Here is a 21,086-nt window from a genome sequence, read left to right as displayed (position 1 = left end):
TATCAGGTTAGTTTATCAAATTTCAGCTTTAGATTTGTTCCATGACCCATTTCCCAGAACTTCCCTTTGTAAGAGGAAGAAAGTGAGAGTGAGAAAATAATTAATAGTGAAGAATTTCAGTCCTAAATGGATGATTCTAACTATAATGTGTAATTCTAAACTTTCCATCCAGAAAATACAGCCTCACAGGATCAATTCAACCTGAAGAAGCTGAAGTCAGGAATTAACTGCAACAGTCCAGCTTCCCAGCTCCAACATCCCCAGATTCTCTCAACAGGCACATCCTCAGCTGGAACCAAGGAGATCATACTTACCCACCCAAAGTGCCTTTATCAAATGATTCAGCAAAGTGTACTTGTCCAATTGGAACAGGAGCTATGTAAGTGACCTGCAAGGCAACATTAAAATGTTAGAAAAATACATTTTATAACCTTACTTTTTTTAAAAAGAAACAATGGGCGGGGGGGGGGGCGTGGCAAGATGGCGTAAGGATCAGACGTGCCTTCCAGTCCTCTCCTGACTCTATCTTATTGTTTTGTCTAGAAATGCCCGTTAAAATTCTTTAAAAGTTTAGATAATTTCAGTGCTGTTAATTTAACTTATGATTGTACAATTGGTGGAAAAGAGCAAAAAAAAAACGACAACAGATCATCAAAAAACTACATTTTCCAAAAGTTCAAGTTTTGGAGCCTACCTACAGGAAAGACACCGGGACTCAGCGTGAAATGGATCCCAGGAGAGAGGTACAGTGTTCGGATGTAGAGCTCTATGTTACATCGGTAGAGCCCCCTAAAGAGGGCGCCAAACAGCCTTTAGAACAAAGAGTTACTCAAAGGCATTTGTCAGCTGTAGAGGTGGCGCTGCAAACTGCATCTCTTGAGATAGAAGAACCTATACAACTTGATGTACTGGGAGAACTTAATACATTATGGACTGGGGAAAACACCGGCCAGCGTCCTTCAGTCATTGCTGGAGAGGCTGTAGCTGGGGTTTCCACATGCAGTCATACTACAAGGAAGGCAACCAGAATGAAGGAAGGAATAGAAGATCCTTTGGAGAAGAAGCAGGAATCTGTTGAGCCAAATTCTCTTCCAATTGAAAAGATTTTTGTGAATCTTGAATCTAAATTATCTTATACAATGCAGGTATTATTCAAGATTATGACTGAACTTGGTACGAGGTTTAATATTTTGGTGAAAATACATTCTCAACAGATGGCTGAGTTTGGAGCTTTTAAGCTTGAAGTGAGAGATAAATTTAATTCGTGTAAAGAAGATATAGACGAAATACGGGATGAAGTTTTTGATGTGACCAAAATGGTCGAAGACTTACAAACTCAAAATAAAAATTTGGTGAAAAAGATTGATTATTTGGAAAACCAATCCAGACGGAACAATATAAAGATTATTGGTTTGCCGGAAGGTATGGAGGGACCAGACCCAAGAAAATTTTTTACTGAATGGATTCCGCAGGTGTTGGGTCAAGAACATTTCCCAGAAGTTATAATACTGGAACGTGCTCACAGAGCTTTGTGTAGAAGACCTATTTCAGGTCAAAGTCCAAGACCTGTTTTGGTTCATTGCTTGAATTATTACGACAGAGAAATAATTTTACGAGTGGCTATTAGAAATGCACAACAGAGAAAATCACCCTTGATGATTCAAAATAATCGAGTTTTCTTCTATGCGGATTTGAGTCAAGAAGTTATGTTCCAACGACGGGAATTCAATCCTGCTAAAGAGTTGTTGTGGAAGAAAGGTTATAAGGCAACCTTTAGATATCCAGCTGTTTTGAAGGTTTTTCAAGATGGTTGCCAACCAAAGTTCTTTGATTCTCCAAAGGAAGCTATAGCATTTGCTCAAGAGCCGCCAATTACTCAGTTTCAACAGAGACATAGTCCCCCGCGATCTCCAAGGAAACAAGAGATGGAAGAAAAGTGCCGTGCTCCAAGAAGGAATGGTTGTAATGGTGACTCGGCAGTTGGAGCTGATTAAAAGAAGAGTTGTCCTTTTTTTTCCTAATGTTTTTTTTTAAAAAAAAGGGATATTAAATAATGATGTTAGTTTAAGATGAAGTGAGAGTTGGGGGAGAGAACTGGATAGGTATTATTTCCTGAAAGTCATCTGCTACGTGAGTTATCTCACACCCATTTTTTTTTGGGAGTTACCGCATTGCGCGGTTTAGACGGGAGGGGGTATTTTTAACCTCCTACCAGTTTTTTTTTCTTTTTTTATATTATTAGATTAAAGAGTGAAGGGTTTTTTTTTTAAATATAAAAAAACATAAGAAAGTATTTGATTGTTTAAAACACTAAAAATTGATGTGGTTTTTTTTGTAAAGTTTATTCAGTAGATAAGGAATATCTGAAATTTAAATGTGAATGGGATGGATAAGTTTTTTTAAATATATTTTTTCTTTAACTTTAAGGTGAAAGGAGTGGTAATTCTGGTGTATATTATTTTGCTATTTTAGTTATAGAACGAAGGGAATAATGGTAAAAGTTATAAATTGAATTGTACAATTTTTTAATGAGGCTTGAATTTTGTTTGTGGTTTATGCTCCATTTATTGAAGATATAGATTTCGTTGTAGATGTGTTTTTATTATTCGGATATCTGAATTTTAACGTAATGATTGGGGATATTTAAATGTGGTATTGGAGCTTTTATTGGATAACTATTTAAGAGTAAAAGGGAAAAATGGTGAAAGAGTACTAAAATTGAATTGTACAATGCTTAATGAGGTTTGAATTTTGTTTTAAGATGGTGGTTTATGTGACTGATATGATGATAGATGTGAAGTTAGTTGATATTTGGTGAAGGTTTATCTCTATAGAGAAAGGTTTTTTTCATCTTTTTTTTCATGCTACAATTTTTTTTAAAGAATTGATTATTGTTTAAGAATTTTTGATAGTTAATGTTACTAACTTTACTAATTTTTTAATATTAAGTTTTAGTTTAATATATGTTTCATCTTAACTCCGTTTGTTAAATATATGCATTTAAGTTTGATTTAAATATGTTTTTTAAGTCTGATATTTTAGTATTAATTACTTTTCTTTTTGTTAGTATTTTAATCGGTTATGTTTTTGGTTTTTTTTGTAAGTGGGTTTTTTTCTCACATATATTAACTTTATTAATTCTTCACTCTTTATTTTTGGGGGGGAAAGGGGGGTTGGACTAATTTGAGTTGGGTTATTAATGTGTAATAATTATTGGGGAGGGGTTATTCATGTTATAAAATCTTAAATAAAGTTTAAAAAAGAAACAATGAAAAATGGGATGTTTAACCACAAGTTCTTGTTGGCAGTACGACAGGTTGGCAAGATGGTTAAGGCAATATATTTGCCACTTGCATTTATTATCACAGGCACAGAATGCAAGAGCATCAAAGTCGTGATAGTGTATGAACATTAGGACTACGTAGAGAGTTCTAAACAGTAGAGTAAGGATAGGACAGCATTAGCACAGTTCGGCGGGCAGCAACCTCCTTTGAAGAAGACCGCAGAGCCCACCTCACTGACAAAAGACAAAGGAGGAAAAACCCAACACCCAACCAACCAATTTTCCCCTGCAACCGTGTCTGCCTGTCCCGCATCGGACTTGTCAGCCACAAACGAGCCTACAGCTGATGTGGACATTTACTCCCTCCATAAATCTTCATCCGCGAAGCCAAGCCAAAGAAAGAAAGAAAAGCACGAGCAAAGGAGTTGAACAAGAACATTAACAGGTTTGAAGACTTAGTTAAGAGGAGTCATCTAGGCTACAAAAGTAATTTTCACTGGACAAAAGAAATGGGAAATTTAATTAGAATACAAATTAAGAGACCCTGGATAGAGCAAATCGAAAAGGTTACATTTTTATTAGCAAGAGATCAATAACCAGAGGGCACAATTATTGATGGGTTCACCATAGTCACCAAGTACCTAGATGAGCACTTGGCACCCCATGACCTGCAGAACTACAGACCAAGAGTTGTGCAATCAGATTCACAATTTTGAGCTGCTTGGACATGATAGGTCAAATGGCCTTTTGAAAATTTATGTGGAAAAGCAAAGCATTTCATCCACCCTAAACCATTCCTTGGCTCCTGTCCAACAATTGCCATCACTGTCCTAGGCAGCAACGTTAGTCAGTTCCCAATGCTATCTGGTAGAGTGAAGATTTAAAACTTCACAAAATTCCTGCAGTCTGCTTTCAAAACACCTTAATTGCAGCAGAAACACAGTCTCAAAGGAAAATGCAAACAAGTTCAGTCCTCTTTAGTAAAGAAATATACTGACCTTCAGCAACCATTTTTTTTAATGCAACAGTCCAACCTTAAGATAGTTTTAGCACTGAGAACAGAGATAGCAATTTTAGGTTTCTTAAGGTTTATATTGAAAATGAATTAATTACTTGAAGAATAAGGAAAAAGCATTCATTTTGCAGTCACATCTCAAGATACTTGTGGTTTGCAAAGAAGTTTCTGTGAAAGGCAGTCACAGCTCAACCAAAGGAGTTACAAACCAAGTTTGAAATAAATTTGCAATACAACTTAGTTCACACCATTCTCCAAATTAAAATTGATGTTCTATCTCCACCCTGCCTTATTACTATAGGCCCTGGAGAGCAACAATTCCAAAGATTCATAGTTATGGTACAGATATTTCTCTAAGAGTTCTAAAGAGCCAACCCTCTGAATTGGCATACATCATACTCTTCAATTAAGGGGGGGGGGGGGGGGGAGAAATTACTCAGTATGAACACTGTCTACCTCACTTATAGATTTCATAAAATTCTAGTGGCAATTTCAATGAAAGCATTACATTTTCTAAACAAGGTTAGAGAAAAAGGATTGGGAGGAGGCACAATTGGAACCGAGAAGCCAGTTCCAAATCTCTGTTGTCCTTATTCTTCACTGCCCCATCCATTGTCACATCCCTTTTCTTAGCTTTGCAATTTGCAAACTATTAAATTATAAACCATTAATCCTTGGGCAAATCATCCAGTTTTCAAAGAGAAATCCCTCCATTTTATGGCATGACTAAAATACTAAACAGAATGAATTCAGAACAAATCTGTCTCATCAACAATGGCCATCTCGAAGGCACCAAGGAGAAATGTACAATACTGCAATCTGTTATCTGCTTGACACTATTATTAGCATCAAGCCAAGGATCAACCCCAGTTTATAAGTGCAGAGGGATGAGCCAAGAACAGAGCACTCATGATGTGCCAACATTAAACCCTAAACAGCAGGAAGACAAACAAGCAATCTCAAACTGATCAGATCATAGCTCTGTAGACTTGACAAATCTACTCATGAATACAGGGTGATAAATAACCATGTCATGAAAAGGAGCAACTCCAAAAACATTCCCATTCTCAATGATGGCAGGTCTCATCATCCGCATGGCAAGATAAAGTTATAACATTTGCATCACGTTCAGTCAGAAATGCTGGGTGAATGATCTATCTTGTCTTCGTCTTGAAATTACCAACATCAGAGGCCAGTGTGAGCCAGTCCAATATATTAAGTCAGTTTTACATAGAAATAGCCCCTTTGGCCCAACTTGTCCATTTGTCTATCCAAGATTGTCCCATTTGTCAATAGACAGAGAACAAAGGCTGAATAGACAATATCCCAGCTGCAGTACAGAGATCTCCAATACAGTTACAACACAGGAATCCACACAACAATGTCCAGATAGGAACCATCACAAAAAGCAGGTCTTACCCAACCAATCTACATTCACGTGGTGGAACTCAGAGCTACATTCAACACTTGTTCATTAATAAACTGCAGATTGTTTTCCCTGGATCAGGAAACCAACTTGAGATAAAATGCCTGTCCTATTTTCATTAAAATAAAAGCAATGCTGGAAAAACTCAGCAGGTAAAACTGTGGATTTTATATAGCAAATATAAAGATTCATAACCAACGTTTCGGGCTTCAGCCCTTCAAGGCGTGAGCAAAATGTGGGCTGTCGCCTGAACAAATTGGCATAAAAACAACTTCTTCCCCTCTGCCCTCAGATATCTGAATGGGTATGAAATGCGTTGTTTTGCAGCAGCATTAGGAGGTGCAAATATTGCTCTCAATTCCATTTTTAAAATTAGTGTGAAAGAGAGAGGTTGTGCCTGTAGCTCATTGCCCATTCAGAAATCTGAGGGCAGAGGGGCAGAAGCTGTTTTTGTCCCATTTTGTTTGGGCACCTGGCCACATTTTGCTCACGTCTTGAAGGGCTCAAGCCCGAAACGTTGGTCATGTAATTTTATTTTTGCTACATAAAGGACAGTTTGACCTGCTGAGTTTCCACAGCACTGTTTTTTTACTTCAACCTCAGTGTCTGCAGATTTTCATGTTTTACTCCTATCCTACTTTCATTATTTACCAACAATATCAACCAAATTGTATAACTTTAGTAGCTATAGAAACATTAACCTAGAATTAGCATACACGAATATTTGAGACTAGTTTGAGGACATGATTTAAAACGTTCCTCAGATTTAAAGAAAGGCACAGGTTATTAAAGTGATCTTTGCTACTTTTATTTCTGGGTTTCAGATTCCAAAGAATGTTACAGCCAGGAGAGAATGAAGACTACAATAGTCTTAAAAATGAGGAACAGAAGCTGATATTGATCTTGAAGCAGATTAGGAGAGAATTATTTTTTTTAAAAAAAAAAAGGAACAAAATTATGAGCAGCTTTGACAAAGTAAGGGAGAAGCAGTCACCAAAGGACACAAAGTAACCGCTAAAAGGAACATTTTTAATTAAAAACCTTCCAGAACACAGATTAGAGAAAAGAACAGAGATGGACTAATTGTAATAGAGCTGGGCTAGACTCAAGTAGTTAATGAGCCCCTTTGTGATGCAAGATCCTGATTATCTGAGCTCCAATGGTGAAGGTCAGATATTTGGGCACAGCAGATAAGAATCTGTACCGCCTGAACAGTCAGCACCATTGAACAAAGGCAGAAAATTACAGTATTTCCTTTCACCTCTGATTCTCAGCTGGTCTCACCTTAGGTGGTGGCGGTGTGCTTGGCTCAGCCTCGCTTTCTAATGGAATTTCATCTTCTTCATCATCAACCACATCATCGTCATCTTCAGAACGAATCACCACAACACCAAACATCAGCACCAACATCAACCAGAGTTTCATCTCCATTTTCTGTGAACAAAGCAAGAGATTTCTTAAAAATACTTCTGTACTCATGCTATTTCATGTTCATTTCCGATTAAATCCCATGATACATTTAAATCAACTGGCAAAAGAACCAATGGCAACATCAGGAAATGGTCAAAATCTCTATGTGCTTACCATCAAGGATTCGTTGCCTGATGGTGCTTTAATTGGGAATTAGGGCAAGTTTTGTGCAAGTTCTTCCAGTTAAGGAGCAAGTAATATTAAATGATAGCTTGCAAAGGAACTGAAAACAAATGGTCACCTGTAGAGCAAGAGATGCCAGAGGGATAGTGAAGAATTATATCTGGGCAAAATACATAATTGTGCAATTAGTATGGTACATCAAATCTAAGTAATTTCAATAAGTTTATATTTATATTAAATTATTTGTGGCATTTGACAGTTGATTCAATAAACTTTAAAATAATATGAAATGTGCTGCTCTGAACCCTGACCTGTTTTCGCCAACCCAGATATTTTCTACTTGATTCAGTGTAGAAGCTCCTAGAGGGTACATGGAAACTTCTGTCCACTCAGATCTTCCTCACAAATCCTAAGACAAGGTCATTTTCATAAATTCTGGGTCATAAATGGCATTTTTAGAAACCTCATCAATTCCTAACAAGTCTTAAAAACCTCAGTCATAATCATAATTGTACAACTAGTCCTTCCACTCATCACATCCCAAAAAACTGATTTAGCCTTCTACATTCATCCTACTTGTCCACATTGGGTCTGTATCCTCTGTGCCATGTCCCAAGTATCTGAATTCTTCAAACATTAATTATCCAGTTCCACTGCCTCCACTGATGGTTCACATCACCGTAAACTTGTGCCCTGTTTTTGATACTTCAGCATGGGAAGAGGATTTTGATAATCTATCCATCCATTCATATTTCCATCAAATCACCTTTTAGCCTTCTTCACTCTAGGGAAAACAAGCCATAGCTTTTTAAATCTCTCCCTTTCACTAAAATCCATCAGTCATCCTGGTGAATCTCCTTAGCACTCTCTCCAGCACAACCACATCCTACCGAGAGTATGGTGACCATACATTTTTAAAGAAAAATTGGATGGTGAAAGCAGAAAGACTTTAGGCAGAAGCCTTTAAAAACTAATTATTTCTACTCCAGGGTATAAATATACATCAGTAAGTTGCTCACCCCCTCAAGCCCAAGGTTAGCATCATCTTAATGTGCCCTCAATTGAACTCTACTCATGTTCAAACCTAATATAAAGTTGCACCATAATCACCATTTACAGGATGCTCTCCCATTGATCGTTTGCTAATCAACACTGGTTCACAAATTCAATTTTTAAAAAATCACCAGGGGGGAAAAAAAAACTGGTTACAGGGAAACAATCCAGAAATCTAAACTTCATTATGTGATTCAAAATTATCAATTATAACTATTTTCTGATCTAATATTTGGATCAAGTTTATTCATCACTCCACCCTTCAACTATACCCCAGATACTGCAAGAAAAGCAAGAAGCTACCCTCAGCCACCTGCTAACAGTTATCAATCAACAAATTAGCTAGTAGTGGTCTTTCTGCTCCCTCAAATATCTGGTTGAGTACAAAATGCCTGCCACCCTCTCTACAGGAACATACTTCTTGTGTGTCATGGGACACCTTGAAAGAAGCCATAAACCAAAAATAAACAATTCACGAAATTGGAAGTTTAAAAAAAAATTTAGACATGCAACACAGTAATAGCCCCTTCCATTGTACGATCCGGCACTGCCCTAATACACCCACATGACCAATCAACCTACCAACCCTGTACGTCTTGAGAATGTAGGAGGAAACCAACACGGGGAGAACGTATCTACACCTTACAGCGACGCTGATTCAAATCCGGACTGCAGGTGCTGCGCTAACCGCCTCCTCAACCTGTGCTGCCCTTTCCAAAATTAGAATAATTTCCCTTCACAATCACAGAATATTGGAAAGGAAATTAGTCAACACGTTTAGTCTGTGCAAGGCTGGCCAGAGGAGCATTTCCTTGCTTTAGGTGGATGGTGTTTTGCCAATAGTGAAAATGCAACAATGCCTCTGCCATGCACCCAACTCCCATAAGCATATTACACAATTGAAAATCAAATCATGGAATCAAATTTCAGAAGAATTTGTCTGTCATATTTGGATAAAATGTACTGTTAGATTTTTTTTCCTTCCAGTTAATGAACTAGACCACATTTTATTCACCAGTGTTACTTCATACGATTCATTTTCTCACCAAGCTTTAGCTGCGACAGTCAAAATATTCCCTGGAAAGATCAACTTTAGCAAAGACTGCAGTCTGGGCTTAAGTACTTTCCATGCCAACTTTCTAGATTAGTTCTTTTTGAAAAATTGTACTCTAAAAGGAAAAGGAACAATTTAGAGCATACTTGTCAAACTCTGGCCCACGGGCCGAATTTGGCCCTCGATATAATTATATTTGGCCCGCAAGATCATTTCAAAAATGTATTAGAGGTGGCCCGCTGGCCGCCGCGCCAGTATAGCGCATGCACAGCTAATATTTTAAATCACAGAATGCTTTGGCGTCAGCCCGCTAATCACCCCCACCTCCTCTGTTTACTTTGCAGGGTCTCACCGTGGACTCTGGTTTTGGGGCCTGGCTGGTGTCAGGGGAAGCCAAGGCCGCTTCCCAGCGCCCGGAACCGGAGGCCTCGGGCCTGACCTCGCCAGGACCGTTGCCCATTCCCCCTCCCTGCCGCAGGCCGACCCACGACTCATGGTGAAGGGGCCGCTGATCCGCCGAGATGCCGCCCTGCAGCGAGAGCCAATGCCCCCGCACTGTCGTTGTCCAACCCGATCGCCCGCAAACCCCGCCCTCCCGCACACAGGCCTGAGTAAGGATTATGAACTTTAATCTCAGGATAAAACGATCTTCCAATAGTTTCATGTCACAGTGATAAATATATTCCTGGTTAAAAATGGTCCTGCACCTGGATACAAGCTCATTAGGCATAAAACTTGAAAAGTGTGTAAATCAAAGGATATCTGTACCAATGGAAAAAGGGCATGGCAAATAACCCTGCTAGAGTTCATGCCCACAATCAGTCACCCATTTGATTGTTTCAGGAATCATGTTATTCTCCCACATTCTCAATAGCCCTCAGATTTTACTATTCGACAGCACACTAGCAACATTTGACAAATCCTCTATAGAGAAATATTATTTATTGAATATTTTATTTCTCATTTGTTAATGCTTCTGGAAAGAGTTTATCCAAAACTATTATTAAACATTTATTTTAATAAGAAAAAAGTTTAACATTACATATGTTGAAAGAAGAGAAAACATGCAGATGTTGTTGAAAATTTTCAATAAATATTTAGTTCGGCCCTCGACTTAGTCCAAGTTTTTAAATTTTGGCCCTCGGTGAATTTGAGTTTGACACCCCTGATTTAGAGGGACAGGAGAAAAGCTAGTCATCGACTTGAGCTCATTGGTTAAGGAGAGGTGGAGAAATGAACAAATATGCATGGTCATACAAAGCCATTCTACATGATCAGACCCTTCACTGAAAACATTATTACCACCCCTTCAAATGTTTACCAACTTCCTTTAAAGAAGTACTTATCAATTCCAACATCTGCAGTCTTGTATCTCCATGATCACAAAAAAACTGGCTACAAGCCAAGATCAGCACCAACTTTGACTGGGAAATACTACATCTCTGGCAATGCTGGAGCCACTGAAACAAAACATCAGATACAAAGGATGATTTTAAAAAAAAATCATCAAGAATGCATCAGGATTTTGTTGCAAATTACCTGCAACTACTAGACAATTCAGGCTTTCTATTACATTATTTTCCCCACCAACAGCTATTACTCACTTAGGCTGTAACAGAGTATAGCAGTTAATAGGTGCTTTCCACTCCTTCCCAGAGGAAAACATGTTGCTAGAACACTAACACAAAGCTAGAGCAGGGCAGTCAGATGTTAGAGTAAGGCATCTTTAATGACCATCACATATCAATCCTGAAGACAGCCACCAGTGCATTTACCACTGGGAACAGATATCCATATATACTTTTACATGATTTATTTTTTAAAATGATGAAGGAATCTAATCAATTTTAGAAATGCATACTCTAGTTTACCTGACCTCATTCTTCCTATAAAACTAACATTTGAAAATCATTTGCAAGCTTTTGTAAGACAAGAATGGAAAATGAGTAAAGGTGTCAGTGAAATATGGACTTTTATAAAGCATTATATTTAGAATGCAAATATGTTCAAGTTTATGTTTAAAGTCAAGAATAATGAAAAGGTTAGTTTTGCATGTTATCTATCAAGTCTATCTTCAAGTAGAACCAAATAAGATACAGTATAAAAAGTAAGGTTAGAGTGAGAGATCAGTTTAAATGAGTAAGAACAACGTTATTTTACCACAAGGTTTATTCAGTAATTTGAAAGTAGCAGGGAAGAAACTGTCATTTTATACTCTTTAATCTTCCCAAAGGGAGAAGAGCATGTATACAGGTGGCATTTATATTCATATGCAAAGAAAATTCATATTCACAAGGAAAATTGATACTGGACTGGGTACCACATTTTCCGAAATACAGGTGATATAACCTCACATTCAGCATTGTTGATGTCTGTACAAGTTCTCAACAACAATCCAGCACAATTTTCAGAACTCATTCCTTTGCAGCTTAGCCCATCAAATTCTTTCCTTTCAGATAGACTTCTCCTATCTTGTGGTCTTATTCAGTTTCTTTTTGAATGCTACTTCGCTACTATAACGAGAGAGGCTGGATTTCCAGCAGCAGGCAACTCGCCTCCTGATGCTCCATTAACTAAGGCCCAAGTCAATGATAGAGTTCTCATAGAACACTACAGCACAGCCCCTTCAGCCCCTGTTGTGCTGACCCATATATTCCTTAAAACTAAACCCTCCCTTTCCTGTAACCCACTATTTTTCTTCCATCAATGTGCCTAAGAGTCTTTTAAATGCCTCTAATATTTCAGTCTCCACCACCATCCCTGGAAAGGCATTCCAAGCCCCCACAACTCTTTTAAAAAAAAAACTTACCCCTAACATTGCTCCTAACCTTCCCTCCCTTCACCTTTGCATTGTCCTCTGGTTTGCTATTCTTGTCCTGGGTAACAGGAGCTGGCTGTCCACCCTATCTATGCTTCTCAATCTTGTAGACCTCGATTAAGTCACCACTCATCCTTCGACACTCCACAGAGAGAAAAGACCCAGCTCTGCTAACCTTGCCTCATAAGACTTGTTTTCCAATTCAGGCAACATCCTGGTAAATCTCCTCTGCACCCTCATCATAGCTTCCACGTCCTTCCTATGAGGTGACCATAACTGAACACAATAGCCCAAGTGTGGTCTCACGAGAGATTTGTAGAGTTGCAACACAACCTGAACTTTTTAACTCAATCCCCCATTAATGAAGCCCAACATCCCATAGGCCTTTTTAACTATCCTATCAATCTACACTGCGACCTTGAGAGATGTAATGATTTGGACCCCAAAGTCCTTCTGTTCATCCACACTTCTAAGTTATCAACCATTAACCCTATACTTAGCTTTCTGGTTTGTCTTTCCAAAATGCATCACCTCACACTTAACCAGACTGAACTCCATCTGCCATTTTTCTGCCCAACTCTGCATCCTGTCTATATCCTTGTAACCGTCAACAACCCTCAAGGACTATCCACAACTCCTCCAACCTTCGTATCATCCACAAACAGCACAGTTGGCGTAGCAGTTAGATCAACACCTTTACAGCACTAGTGAACCGGACTAGGGTCCCAATCCTAGGAGTTTATATATTCTCCCTGTGTCTGCGTGGGTTTTCCCCGGGGTCCAATTGGCTCCTAAATTTTTTAAAAATGAATTTAAAACCTTCTGCCCCATCCTTCCACCTCTTCATCTAGGTCATTTATAAAGATTACAAAAAGCAGGGGTCCCAGAAAAATTCCTTATGGAATTCCTCTAGTCACTGACCTCCAGGTAGAATACTTCTCTTCCAATACTACTCTCTGCTTTCTGCATTCAAACCAATTTTTATCTTCACAGCAAAGTTTCCATGAATCGCATGTCTCATGACTTTCTGAACAAGTCTCTCATAAGGGACCTTGTCTCCACTTACCTAGATGAGTTTAGTGAAACTACCCTGATCAACAACACCCAGGATAATGGAAGCTGATTGTGTGCTAATGTCATCCTCTGCCCCAAATATTCATTCCTTCTGCCACTGGTGAAGCCCTGCAGTTACTCACTTCAGGTACCCAACAGTACCTCCTGTCCAATTAGCTCTACCAATGACAAGAGCAGTTGGCACAAACTCACAGGTTCCCAAGTTCTGTAGCTCACAAATTGAAAATAGAACCAAGTCTTCAATATAATGAGATGCAAATCCTGGAATCCCTATCAAACAGCAATGTGGATGATCTTCACCAGAAGGACTCCAACTTTAGGGCAGTTCACCAAAAATAATGACCTGTTTTATAAAGATTAAGCACAGAGTTTGTAGACTTTCGTGTTTCACTCCTTACAAAGACATTCAATCGCAAACAAGTCTTCTTTTAAATTGACTTTGCCAACTCTAATAAGTCACTGAGGAAGTAGATTAAATAGTCACATTACATTTAGTCATTGAGCTAATCATTTTCTTTCCATATTTTCTATCTCAATCTCTCTACTAATGGAAAGTTCTACCTGCTTTGGCCCATACCCTCGGTTAATTACCTCAACCAGATCCCCTCAATCTCCTGTTCTAAAGAGACCCTTCCCCAACTTCTCCAGTCCATGCACAAAATCCCTCAACCCTAGAATCGTTTCTTCAAGCATGTTACTCTAAAGTCGTATTTTATGCCTCTCCCCGTTAAGCCCAAAAGATTAAGCCTTTTTCAAAAACATTCAAACTATGCAAGTATACCTGGCCTTGTCCTCCAAAATCCCTTTTAAAAATTCATCCTCTAAATTACATGACCTCATTCTTCCTACAAAACTGTAACATATATTTCGGAATTCCTCTGCCAGGGTATATACAATTGCTTGATATGCTTCAGATACCCAGGATGCTTCCCATCATCATATGTTGATACATACACATTTGAATATAGCTGGTCTCTCTTAGAATTTTCTCTAAAAAGATGGTGTAGCTGGACCAAAAAAAAGTTTTTAAAGATTCTGACTGCACCTCAGCCATGCACTCTGCCTGTGTGGATTTTCTCTTGGTCTCGGATTATCCCCAACTCTCCCAAACCTTTAACTGTTAAAATGCATACAGAACTATTTTGCAAATTAAAATGCTGGAAACATGAAAGGAAAACAGAAGTGATGGGTCTGGTAGCACTGTGGAAAGAAAACAATCAAATGCTTCAAGCCCATGATTCTTTGGCAGAAAAATTCTTCTTTTCTTTGGCTTGGCTTCGCGGACGAAGATTTATGGAGGGGTAAAGTCCACGTCAGCTGCAGGCTCATTTGTGGCTGACAAGTCCGATGCGGGACAGGCAGGCACGGTTGCAAGGGAAAATTGGTTGGTTGGGGTTGGGTGTTGGGTTTTTCTTCCTTTGTCTTTTGACAGTGAGGTGGGCTCTGCGGTCTTCTTCAAAGGAGGTTGCTGCCTGCCAAACTGTGAGGTGCCAAGATGTACGGTTTGAGGTGATATCAGCCCACTGGCGGTGGTCAATGTGGCAGGCACCAAGAGCTTTCTTTAGGCAGTCCTTGTACCTCTTCTTTGGTGCACCTCTGACACGATGGCCAGTGGAGAGCTCGCCATATAACACGATCTTGTGGAGGCGATGGTCCTCCATTCTGGAGACGTGACCTACCCAGCGCAGTTGGATCTTCAACAGCGTGGATTCGATGCTGTCAGCCTCAGCCATCTCGAGTACTTCGATGTTAGGGATGAAGTCGCTCCAATGAATGTTGAGGATGGAGCGGAGACAACACTGGTGGAAGCGTTCTAGGAGCCGTAAGTGATGCCATAGATGATTCAGAGCCGAACAGGAGCGTGGGTATGACAACGGCTCTGTATACGCTAATCTTTGTGATTAGTTTCACAGCAAATTACAGTTCCACAAATAATTTTGGATTCTTTTGTCCTCAATGCCTGTCAACATCCCAGTTCTTTTTACTTCCCTTCAGAACATTTTATTAGCCTTGCTCTGACTTTCATTAACAAGGAAATTGCTATATGCAGTTCTTTTCTGCTTGATTTTACATTCGAATCCCAATTATCCAGCACCTATGGGGATCTCAGGTGGGGGATATGAGCATCTTATGGATGACTGAGATGCACTCTTCCAATGCCTAATACACCTGCATTAAGAACACACTGTTTAAAACAGGACAGTGGAAAATGTTAAGTAATTTGGAAAAAAGTATTGTCATCTTTAATTATGTGAAGTTCACTTTAATCAGGTAATTCCCGTAATTTAAAAAATTTAAATTCAGACCCCAGTCACTGGCACTAGCTGCTACGCTAACCATGCCACCTTCATAATGAACCCCCGCCAATTTTATACTTGCATTTTATTTTACCTACCATATATGCTGGCATAGAAAATAATCATCAACTTTAATATGTCGCCTCACAAAACAAGGGTCGTCTTGTACACTATATTTAAATTCCAAACCTTGACAATAAAGTCTCAACATCACTGCCATCTTCCTCCTCTCCCACATCCCACCTCAAGTGTCCCAGTCAGGCCCTCAGCACACTCTACCACGTTCCTTGCACTGACAACCCAACTCACCTCCATACAAGTGTCCCGGACAGGCCCTTGGTGCACCTTCCTTGCATTGACAACCCGACTCACCTCCACACAAGTGTCCTGGTCAGGTGCCTCATCTTCCTAGCGCTGACAATTCACCTTCATGCAAGAGTTCAGTCAGGCCCTTCATGGTGACAATCTGCTCAGCTCACCTCCACAAGTGATGACAGCGAAAAGAATGCATGCACATTGAGGGACATTGGTAGTTCAGCAGAGGAAACCTGCACATATCCAATGAAGTCTCAATGCTCTCCCACAGAGTTCATCTGCCCAGACTTATTTATCTGGATTTTTTTTTGCCAGATGACTTTCTGGTTGATTGAATTCCAGATAATGCAGATTCTACTGTACACCATCTTCTTTGGATACCCAGGGCACACTGGCATTGATTTCTTTCCCAGTTCCTCATGGAAACAAATCTACACTGATGCCAAAACATACCAGTTTGGGACAAGGAAAAAGCTTGAACAAAGGCAGGTTGAGGAAAGGAAGGTGTCAGAGCCTTCAGACAGGAATGCAAGCACAGAGGCTTTTGATTGGGATTTACTGGATGAAATAGCTGCCCTTTTCCAGAAATTAAATCGGAAGTCGAAAAGAATGGTATTCTTGACCCAAATTCCAGTTGCAAAAACCTGGAGGGGAGAAAATTCACTCAAGCCTTTCCACATCCATTGGAATGAGTGTGCGAAAGGAGACAGGGAAGGGAGGGACGGAGCTGGGGGCTACATTCTCGGGACACCTGACCAAACAGCCCAAAGAGCCATTGCTCATGAAGCAGCCCAGGCAGAGAACACTGATAACAATTTACTGGAACACAGCAAGCCAAGCACCATGCATGAATAGGAGGGAAAAATGTGAAATTTTCAAGCCAGAACCCTTCATCAGGAGTAGTGACAGATCAATTCACAGGCATCAGGGTATTCAACGCCAAGAGTTCCAGAAGGGGTTTGTAACCACAAGGACAAAAATCACAAGAGATGCAAACAGAAAATGAAGTGACACACCCCAGAATGGAAATGGTGAAATTGGACATGGACGGACTCATGTTAATGAAGACAGTGACCAAAACCTTAAGCTGGATCCTTAAGGAGCATCTTAAAAGTGACGTACTCCACAACCCAATGTTTCAGAAGCTTAAAAGATTGAGTATTGAGCAAAAGACCCAAGATTTGTACAACTAGAGATAACAGATAAAGGTTAGCGCAACACTATGACAGCGCCAGTGACTCTGGTTTGTGTAAGCTGTCATAGTGCTGTCTGTAAGGAGTATGTACATTCTTCCCACGCCTGTATGGGCTTCTTCTGCGTGGTCCATTTCCCTCCCCCCTTCAAAACGTACGGGTTTGTATGTTAATTGGGTGGCATGGATCTGTGGGCTGGAAGGGTCAGTAACCATGCTGCATGCCAAATTTCAAATTAAAAATTAAATTAACAGATGTGAGGAAAGGCAATTAAAACAAGAATATGTCAAATTTGAGGTACAAGTATTACCAGACCATAACCAGAGTGCAAGGATAACCAGATAACCTCCATCCCTGGAGGAATCTCAACTTTACTAGCGCAAAACCTAACACAATGAAGCATTGCTAATATTGGCGACATTTAGGAACTTAGCTTCAGAAAATCAAGATGAGGGGCCAGCCACAGGAACACTAAATGGCAAATTTGGAAGTAGCAAAGGGTATGCAAGAAGGTGAGCATGGGCATGAAGTAACTGAAGGTCTTGGTGATCATTATGCATAACTGGAATTTTTCTTTCTTGCCCTTTTTATTTCTCTGTATTGCTTGTTCTGGTAATTTAATGCACCCTATTGTAGCTATGATCTTGCGGACCTACATGGAATTTCCATGCAGCTGCATATTGTACTCTGTATATGACAAGCTCTCATTACTCATTTCAGGCTCAACTATCATACCAAGGTTATGACATTGTGCCATTACACCAGACTGGAGCCAGAAAGACAAGGAAACTGAACTTGAACAGTTCTGAAGCTACAGACTGTGGCCTTCCCTATATTTTCACTTTGCTGCATTAATGTTTCACAGAAGCTTGTCACTCTCAGGTCAGTAAAGCATTCTGCAGCACATTATGTCATTTGTATTTATAACTCTTGCTCTGCCACTCACACACAAGACCATTTCTCCACATCTATCTTACTGAACACTAATGCTCAAAGAGGCCATAACCATCCCTTTTCACTCGTGATAGTACTCTGCTATATTTCCACCAATACCACCTGCTCTATTTTAGAAATAGCTTTAATTTTTCTTCTCAGTTCTCCAGACACACCAAAATAATGCAGTGAACCGAAGATCCCCCAATCTTTGAATCCATGAGTTAAATGTTGCCTATTCATGAATCTGCACACAAGGCAGTTGTCCCACCCTTTGGACTTGCTCTATTGGTTATCTATCTGCCCCATAATTCCTCTTAATTTTTAATCATTGGATTTCTGTTTTGGAAAGGGAGAACTTCTAGTTCCCTGTCAGGTGATGCATTCCAAACATAATTTTGTGTTATTTTCCTCTGAATATGAATTTCAGCATAATTTATTTGAACATACTGTCAGAACAGTAGAAAATGCTGCCAGCCTTAAATATCACCCTTGCTTTGTGAAGCTCTAGGTAACCTGAGGTACAAATAGTAATTCTTTGCAAATTGCTTCAGAAAAAACAGATCATGGAGTGGTTTGATCAAATCATTATGCATAGTCAAAAAGATGAATTTTAAATGATAGCCTTTGAAAGGAAAAAGGTAGAAAGGGAATTATAGAACTAAAGGATTGGGCATCGGAGGCCAAGGTGAAGTGATTATATTTAGGAGAATTAAATAAAATAGTTTTAATAGCACAGATCCCAACACGGTCAGAGGAGATGCACGACATGCTAAGTACAAATTTCCAACAATCTGTCCTCTGACAGACAACATGATAGCAAGCTATGGAGAAGTGCAAACCATAGTTCAAGGTCAAGTTTATTGAAATGCAAAGGTTACATCTGTGAACAGAAATGTTAGATGACATTGTCACTAGGCATTTCTATATATATTTTTTTAATCAATATTATATACCTCACCCATGTCAGAAGGCTGTGGGCATGCATCCAAGTTCAAGTAGAACCATCTAAGCTTACATCCTTAGATGCATTACCAACCGTGCTGTTCCACCTGAGGTGCCATCCTTTCAGACAATACATGAAGTGAAGACTCCTTTTATTCTTTCAGCTGGAAATTAAACACCCTGGATACCAGTGAGATCCAATGAATTTTCCCTGCCAGTCAACCGACATCAAAAAAAAACAATCCTAATGTAGTTGGTCGATTATAAATTAGCTGCCATATTCCAAGAAGCAATTATTGCATTTATGTCTTTTTCCATCAACTGTAAAACACAAGGCTTTTTCTGGAACTACTAAATGAAACTCAGCATATCACACAGCACCCATGGGATCCATGAAGAAGGGCTCAAGCCCCAAACATTGGCTGCCTTTTACTTCCCATGAATGCGGTGTGACCTGCTGAATCTCCCCAGCACTCTGTGTTGTACCAGAGCCCAAGATCTGCAGATTTTCTTGCTTAACCTGAGACTAAATGAAAAGAGGAACATTAGTAAAATAAGGCAGATACAATGTCACATAATTAAAGCCTGAACCAGCAAGAAACAACAACTGCTGCTCGAAAGGGCCTGTTACAGAGCGGTATGTCTAAATGTATAGACCAGAGGGCACAATCTCCACAGACCCCCCCCCACCCTGCCACCCCCCCCCCCCCACCCCCCCCCCACCCCCCCCCCACCCCACCCCCCCCCCACCCCACCCAAGAGGGCGGACTCGGTTTCAGGATTTAAGCCTGATCCACACACACAAACAGCGAGTGGGGCCTATAATGTGGGTGAAGCAGCAGGATGGTGGAGGGAGTGGGCAGCACGGCGGGCCGGGCCCAGCACTTTCACCGGCACCTCCGTGGGCCTCATCCGGCCGGGAATGGCGGTGGCACCGCAGTCGGAGATGGGAGACACCAAAGAGGAAGGGCCGGCCGGCCACTACACTGTCCCCTCTTAGCAATTACTCACGCTCTGCTCCTCGGCGCCCACCACTGCTCTTCTCACGTGACCGTCGACCCGCCCTTCCTTTTTTTTCTGTGCACCCCCCTTCCGATTGGCCACGGCGGCCGGCGGCTGCCGCGTTCTCATTCCTGATTGGAGAGCGATGCCGCCCGTCAAGCAGCCGCGTTCGGAGCACGCGCCGGCTCCTTCGTGGAGCCCGGTGATTGGAAGATCCGCGGAGCGGGGAATGCGTTGGCTGGGATTGGCGGGCGCAGGGACCACGTGGGCCGGAGTCCGCGCGGGGCGGTTACCATGGGAGTGGCGGGCGCCGAGGTGGGAAGGGGGCGGTGGCCGTGACTCAGCGGTTTTCCGGCGGCGCGAGGAGAGCGAAGTCGGAGGCGTTGGAAAGGCGGGGAAGCTCCGGTCTGGAGCAGGCGGCGGCCACTCGGCAGAACTAAAATTATTACTGCAGCGGAAAAGGTGCATAAAATACACCAACAACAATGGTGTATTTTTTTATTAACAATGTAGGTGAAGAAATTCATTACGGTGGGTCTAATTTGAAGGCAGAGTACAATGTTAATGGGAGGATTCTGAGGAGTGTGTCCGTGTCATCGAACAGTACAGGCCATTCATTCCACGATGTGTGCCAACTAATATAGACTGAATCTTCAATCTAACTCTTCCCTACCTCACACACATTAGCTTCTATTTTTCATGCATGCCTTCTGGAATTTGCAACTGTTCATGCAAAAAAGGTGTTGGCTGTCCTTATCTATGCCTCTCATAAACGTATTATCATATTTATATTAGTAGTCCCTCGATTCAAAGAAGACATTGTTGTACTGTTCATCTGTGGACACTAAAGTGACTTTGCAGTCCCAGTCTGGAAGCGCATCGTCCGTTCTCATAAAACTTTGGCTGCTTCTTTGTTTTCCTTCAGTTTTTGGCAGCACCTATCTTCAAAATTGGTGTAGACTTCGTCGCCCAGGGCTCGCCAACAGGATCTGTCAGCATCCGCAGCTTCTAGTTCTCTTGGCAGGATGCCACAGTGGCGTAGGGTTTCCTTCACAGCGTCTTTATAGTACTTGCATGATCGACCT

At 40.6% G+C, this 21,086-nt stretch overlaps 1 protein-coding gene across 5 annotated transcripts in view; it reads right to left on the bottom strand.

Moving 5' to 3' along the window:
• The window catches only part of canx (calnexin), a 52,780-nt gene extending 32,686 nt beyond the window's left edge, over positions 1-20,094 (bottom strand). For 2 of the 5 annotated variants that reach the window (XM_069897975.1, XM_069897977.1), the window contains exons 1-3: positions 20,011-20,094; positions 7,009-7,158; positions 315-388 (exon numbers count right to left, since the gene is read on the bottom strand). In XM_069897975.1, the coding sequence (XP_069754076.1) occupies positions 315-388; positions 7,009-7,155 (221 nt within the window). In that variant the 5' untranslated portion in view covers positions 7,156-7,158; positions 20,011-20,094. Of the gene's footprint in view, positions 1-314; positions 389-7,008; positions 7,159-7,308; positions 7,436-9,416; positions 9,519-19,754; positions 19,869-20,010 lie in introns of those variants that run through there. The other 3 variants (XM_069897979.1, XM_069897978.1, XM_069897980.1) reach the window with 3 other exon arrangements.
• Positions 20,095-21,086: the final 992 nt, after the last annotated feature.

This window comes from Narcine bancroftii, chromosome 9 (assembly GCF_036971445.1).
Source record: "Narcine bancroftii isolate sNarBan1 chromosome 9, sNarBan1.hap1, whole genome shotgun sequence".
Classification (NCBI taxonomy): domain Eukaryota; kingdom Metazoa; phylum Chordata; class Chondrichthyes; order Torpediniformes; family Narcinidae; genus Narcine; species Narcine bancroftii.
Note: the sequence above shows the minus strand (reverse complement) of the source record. Positions and strands in the feature narration are given on the sequence as shown.